General features: G+C 31.4%; 1 protein-coding gene across 1 annotated transcript; it reads right to left on the bottom strand.

The window, feature by feature from the left end:
* Positions 1 to 1,354: 1,354 nt before the first annotated feature.
* LOC105233430 (E3 ubiquitin-protein ligase CBL) lies at positions 1,355 to 6,693 on the bottom strand. The gene is made up of 6 exons (XM_049462285.1): positions 5,774 to 6,693; positions 4,677 to 4,967; positions 4,492 to 4,608; positions 3,526 to 3,650; positions 3,338 to 3,459; positions 1,355 to 2,786 (listed from the first exon to the last, which is right to left on the bottom strand). Exons 1-6 carry the CDS (start codon positions 6,319 to 6,321, stop codon positions 2,649 to 2,651), a joined length of 1,341 nt encoding a protein of 446 aa, XP_049318242.1. The 5' UTR covers positions 6,322 to 6,693; the 3' UTR covers positions 1,355 to 2,648.
* Between the last annotated feature and the right edge of the window lie 411 nt (positions 6,694 to 7,104).

The following is a 7,104-nucleotide window of genomic DNA, read 5'->3' as shown; positions in this document are numbered from 1 at the left end:
TAAATCTATATAAAATGAATTAACAGTCTTATTAGTTTTTTTAATGTTATGATGCTCGTATAACAGCATTCACCAAATATCCACCAAGTTGTGCACGCCCAGCAAACACAGTCTCAAACACTATAGGTTTTTGATTATTATATTAGATAACTAATTCGAAAAGAACGGTAATGAACAACATTAGAAGGAGTTTTTAAGTTAAAAAAAGAACAATACTGTTAAAAAAATTGTCATTTTGAAAAATATCTGATTTTAATTGGATCTGGATATAATGTATGCATATATGTAAATTAGAAACGCAATAGAATTATATCAGCGTCCGATTGGAAAATTCAAATTTTATCTGGTGTTTCTCATGTGGTTATAGTACATTAATATTTTTAGAAAGATACTAGTTATCTAATAATATATTTTGTGTTTGCTGGGTTGTTTATTTGCTTAATACTGCCAAAAGCATATATGAATATATAGATACTCGATATTCATGCAAATAAAAATATGTATATAAACATAATTATATACATATATACTTGTGCATGAATATCAGTTCTAGTATACCACATGAAATAATAGATTATCTAAACAATGTCTATTAGAACTGATAACTTTAGTTAATGTGAGTGCAAAAATCATAGATTTTTTTTATAAACATAGTTGATCAAAGGCAGCAATGTTCCATATTATGCAACAAGTATATAAAACAACAATATTGTAAAAATATGCAGGTAAAGAGACATTAGACATAAAGTTATAATAAATAAAAATAAAATATGTCATTGCAAAAAATGGTAAATGAATAATAAGCAGGAAGGAAGCAACCTTTCATGCAACTTTGCGTGGAATAAGTATTTACATAACATATTTACGGTTCCTATGTTCAAAAGTTTGTATGAATGCAGATTTGTATACAATATTTGTCCAATTCTAATTTATTGTGTAACGTAAATTTATTACTACTTATTTATCTTTGGAGTTTTTTTCGTAAAAAAAATACAACTACATACATAAAACTAAATACAAAGCAAATTACACGATTTTCGTTTTTGTTATAATGTAAAACAATATACTTTTTTATAGTGAGCAACAGCTGTGTTTTTATAATTTGAGACAGTTATGCAAGGTATAAATAATTAAGTAAACAAACTCAAGACAAATTTTGCATTGTAAAGGCTGAAATGCTGTATTTACTCGTATAAACTTTTTTTTATGAAATTTGATAAAAGAAAACTTCAAAATTACAAATTATTTATTGATGACTTCTTCAAGTAAAGCAGGCCATCCACAGACGAATTTGTTCGGCAATTGTATTCGTTTCGACGAAATTTTCGTCCTTGGTGCGTACACGTTTTTTAGCGTCTAAGCCATTTCTGCTGGAATTTATAAGTGATTTTTTTTCTAATAATAAAATAAAAAATACAAATGTTGTTCGCAAGCCATGTTGGAACTAGTTGGTGGACGAATGTATGAACATGTCCGTCTGTAGTCGGCCGACTTAAGGTATTATTAGCTCTAAATATTAGAGGTCCAATTCATAAATATATTCCCAAAACTTCATCAAAGTTGCAAAGTGTCCGTACAATGTGTTATAAAAGGTGTGGTCCAAGTATCGATTCGGTATTGAAATTGTATTGACACAAAAGACACCTACGTATGTACACTGGCGTAAGAAACCATTGCATCTTTGCTGTTCATAACACCGCTAAATCTCGATGCTCAAATATTCGAGAAACGGAATTTTGGAAGGCTTTGGGAATTATATTCATATATTTCATAATTTTTTTATAGAGACGTAGAAAAGTATAAAACTGTAAGCTAAGTCTTATCAAAATTACACCTTTGAACCACAACTGTTGTTTCAAATATTACTTTTTTATGTTGTTGGCTGCATTTTTATACAATTCAGCTGGATTATGAATGTATATGAATGTACTAGCCACATATGTATGTATAAATAAAAATGATTATATGTAACTAAAAATTATATATTAAAAGTAAAATTAACACGTAAACATAATTAATGTACTATCGAAACAATAATAAATATAATATGGGAAGTTTTATAGGCAATAGGCCTACATTATAAATATGCATAATAAATAGATAATACAGCAACTATTTACAGAAAGGTTTGTGAAAACGTCTGCGTATTTCATAGCATCAATCAAAACTATGCTCCCACTCAGGGCAACTATTAACAAGAATACTAAACAACCAATCAACATTACTAGTATTTCGAGAATATATGTTCAACAAGCAATTTTTTACCATTTTCTAATTTTAAATCTTCTGAATACATTTTTATTTTTTCGATCACATTCAAAACTTGTTAACAATAATAGCTATTACCAACGATACACAAAACAAAAAATTATGGAAATAAAAATATATTTCCTGCACAATATATTATCATTAATGTGCCATAACTGGGGACTACTGCCGAGCGAATGACATGGAAAGCCGGAATTAGTGTGTGGAAGAAATCACCAAAGCGTAACTCGCTTACAGCGTACAAGTGTTTGGCAGTGGTATATAATTTGGGTATTGATTGATTGCTTAATATTATGCTTGGCTTTTGTTTTACGATTTTATTGGGTTATTTGCAAAGCGCAGCGCTTCTAAAAAAAAGTCTAAGATATCCTACTTATTATTTATACCTCTGTATCGTCGTCGTCGGTGTTCTGATGGCGGCCATTTGTCGAGTTCCGATTATGCTGCTTACGCGGATCAAAAGCGTCAACCACAATTTGTTCAGTGCCTTTAATTTCGGCTCTGCAAAATGGACAGCCCTGCAACACAGTAAAATTGTACATTATGTTTCAGATTTTATAAAATTTTTCATAAAATTATATAAATGCCATCTGAATTAGGTAACTAATTTTTTACGTAGTTATTCTTTTCGGCGAATAATGTCGTATATTGGACAGGAAATCCATTTATCAAAATCAATTTCTTCTATAGAAACTTCTTTATTTGTGAAGGGTGTTATACCTTTTATTTGTTTTAATTTAATTTTATATGAATGACATAGTTATTAGATTCTGAAGTATGACGTACATTATATCAGCCCAGTAATAAGCATAATCTACATATATATGTTAAAAATTACCTCCAAATATAATTAAAAATCTTCTCTTAATTCTTAAGAAGGAAGCTTTCGAATAAATCTAATAGTATGGACTATCACTATTTTGGGACGACGCTGATTTGAGTTGAGAGTATTTTGCCAAGTGCTAATTTTATTTCTGACGCGAGTGCAAAAAACTGTAGGCTAGTTCGTTCTGCTTACATGTTGTCTTAGAAAGTATAACATTTAAAAAACTTATGGAAAGTTGCTTACCTGTCCTTCTGAGTCGACTTGCCAAGATGTGAGGCAGGGTGTGCACAAAAGATGTCCGCATGGCTCAATGCGTATATCTTTATCATTTTCAGCGCAAATTTTACACAGTTGAAATGTGCTACCTATAACATATTGGAAAGGTTATAATAATTATTAATTTTTTTTTATTAGTTTTTCTATCCACAAACCCATTTCACAGTATAGTTCATATTGTTCTTGGGTAACTGTAATGTGATCCTCCGTAGGACTCTGCACAGCTGAGGATAAGTCAGGATTGCAGGCTTGGCCATCAGGATACAAGTAAAAGCCCTCCCTATAAATAATGTTTTTTATTACTAATTTAAAGTTTTTAACTATAAACATTTTCAAATTCAATTTAATTCAGCTCTATTCTTATCGCACATTTTAACTCTATCATTGGAAGACGTGGCAAGAGGACCATTTCTCCATTAATACTATTCCTCTAATATTTTAGATTACAAAACGTAACCCGTTGTATAATTGAGTTTAATTTCGGATATATCTAAATAATTTACATTTTGATTTTAATCAATAAAAATTTCCGAATATCTAGCAATTGCGGAAGCAATCGTGCTATTCCGTAACAACTATCAGCATAATCCATATACATATGTCTACGAAAATTACTGCAGTCTTGAAGCCGCTATGCGATGTTATTTTGACTTCTTACAAAAAAAAATATAGGAAATACATATGTCCACCTCCCCAGCAATTTTCAGCAGAATCGGTACAGCCGGTCTTGAGTTATAAATAGTGCAACTAACACGACTTTCTTTTATATAGAGTATGTATATAGACCCTGCGTTACCTGCGTAAAGTGATTATCTATCGATATAAACGATTTTTTACTTCAGATTATCCAGCAGCGAGTTATGGGGGGCTCCACATTCTTTTTAGGGAGACGTTCAAAAGTAACTACTGCCTTTAGAGTATTTTTTAATATTTCTCGGCGTTCTAATTTTTTTACTTTCTTTACAAGGATAGAATTTTATTTAATCAAATGGTGGTGAAGCTTTGAGTAACTTTTTGGTCATAAATCTTTTTGCGTGAAATTATACTCCTTCAGATAACAGCTGATTATTTTCATTGCATGTTTGGAAAAATTGTTGTCATTTGTAATTCAAATTTTTTACCTATGCCCGTCCAATAGCGCTTGACAGAGAGATTTGTTTTGTGGTATAGTCTGCAAAATTTCGCCATCAGCGGTCACATAACCGATCGCCCATTGTCCAAGCCTCGTACATGATAATCTAATGTATATTTAATTGTATATGTAAATAATTGGGGCTGAGCAAAGTGTTAAATATTGAAAACATACCTGAAAACATAACTTCCTGCTTTATGGATGTAACGCTGCAAGCGAGCTTTAACTTCATCATATGTTAAAAAGGCAACATATCCGGGGTGTGTGACTGCTAGTATTTGCCAGTTACGTAAGAGTGTCACCCACGGTTGAAACAGACGTGTAAAAACATCAAATTCAAAATTTGAAATGTAATCGTTACATGTTAAGTCTATGGTTGTTTTTAACGCCATTGCCTCTAGACCAGATGAAATTGGATGCACTTTATTTAATTCCATACGAAATATTTTCCAAGGAACCAGCGTACTACAAGTATTAAACAGATTTAATTATATATTTCATATTTACTTAGTTTAAATAAATATCCGATAATTAATTATATATTAAATTAAGTTTTCGGCAATAGTAAAATATATATGTATTTATTTGTGATCAACTTCATTTTGCAGAATATTATTTAATTTTTAAATAAAAATTAGGAATATGGTAAACTGATTACACTTTCACTTGTTAGTAAAAAATTATAGAGGTATTTTAAAAATCTTCATCACAACTTTCAGTATCATAATATAGAAACAAATATTTGCGAAATAGCAACGTTTTTTAACTGAATAGCATTATATCGAATCAAGAAAGAACGTTAACTTCCATTACTGTACAATACACTTCACAAATACAAAAGGTTCCAAAATAGAACTTAATTCTGATCGGTCAGTTTGTAGGGTGATCCAATCGAGACAATTTTTCTGGAGATGAACCATTGACAAACAATAATCCGTACCAAATTGCTTGAATCTATCTCTTCAGATGAAAAACTTCACATACAAGCATTCTATTCTGATATGCAGTTATATGCTTTAATGGTTCGATACCGACAGTACATACAAAGCAAAAATTTGCTTATAATCACAGGTGGATGGATATGGGTAAATGCCCATCATCACGCTGATAACTTATATAAATTATTTATAGTATCAGACGTTCCCTTCTAGGATACTTAGTGACAAATTTAATATACTCTGTTCAAGTTGTAAAAACAAGAAAAAACGTTCAAGTCTCACTCAAAAAAAAGTTATAATTATACTCAAAATAATTTCAATTTAATTATTTACCTATTGCCAAAGTTAAGTTTCCAAAATTCTGCAGCGTCTGCTTTTGTAATTCTAAATTGATCGCCGGCAAACACTCCATTAGGAAAAATGGCCTTTAATTCGCTTAACATATGAGAGAATACTAAACTAAGTTTGGTTAAATTTCTCCTATAGTGTGAATTTTCGTCAAACATTTTCTCCTTTCCTTCTTTAAACAATTTAATGGCTTGTTTGCATTTGCGCATCAAATTATTAATGAACACATTGAAGTGTTCATTGGCATGTAAAACATGCATTTGATCTTCATTCTTAGAGTATATAAGACGCAATCGCTGATACGTGTCTGGCAATATGTCCAGTATAAATGGTGGACTATTTTTTAAATTCATCTTCGGTTGCTGACACAACTTTACAACTTTATCCATTAACTTCCAAGTTTTCTCCAGCGTTTTCTTATCAGTCGATAGACGTTGTTGTGTACATGCTTCAGAAAATGCTCCTTGAATTTTGGAAAAGAATGAATTAATATTCTTATTTTGTTGTATGCGACTGGTGCGACTGGTCGCCATCTTTTCAGATCTAAATTTTCGGGGTCGGGGATAGGATGTTGAACTGCCTCAGCAGCGACGCTGACGCTGCTTGCAATAACTGCAGACGGGTGTTTCTTCTTCTTCCGCTGCCTCTGCCACTACGATTCTGCTTCCTTCTATATAATTGATCTCAAAAAATTCACTTCACGTTTATTTAACAATTACACAAATAAGGTCACTATGAATTTTCCTCCTTCCTCCCAATGTTGGGCGGAATTGGTTGCCCGATTTTTCTACTTTTCACGTTCTTTTTTAAATATTACAGACGTCGTCGTTTGCTCTTTGCAAAGAATATGAACCTGAATTTTCAATGAAAAACAATTACCACTACTTCATATCCGCTTTATCCATCTTTGCTACTCTTCCCCATTATGTTTTATAAAAAGTTCATATAAATAGACTGAGACAAAAATATACATACTCAGAGTTGCATCAAAACACAAGGGTTGCTCATTTCACTAAATCAGTACGTTATCACTTATGGGATATTTTCTGCCTACGTTGCCGCTTCGGTATAAAATTACAGAAAATATAAGTAACGTGTAGGGTAGACGTTTCATGACGTTTTTTTTAAAGAATTTTGGATATTATTGCAACAGAAAGTCTACAGTATTTCGTATAAGTTTTAAGAAACCAGTTCGTACTTTAATTGAAACGCCTGTTTATGTGCCTGATAGTCGCTCTGCTATGCGTTTTATAGTAACATATGGAAGAATAATGGATCAACTCCATACTGTGCTACTTTCGTAAGATACTAAGATT

The sequence above is a fragment of the Bactrocera dorsalis genome, unplaced genomic scaffold (genome assembly GCF_023373825.1).
Source record: "Bactrocera dorsalis isolate Fly_Bdor unplaced genomic scaffold, ASM2337382v1 BdCtg454, whole genome shotgun sequence".
NCBI classification, from domain to species: Eukaryota; Metazoa; Arthropoda; class Insecta; order Diptera; family Tephritidae; genus Bactrocera; species Bactrocera dorsalis.
This window is presented reverse-complemented; position numbering and strand designations above follow the sequence as displayed.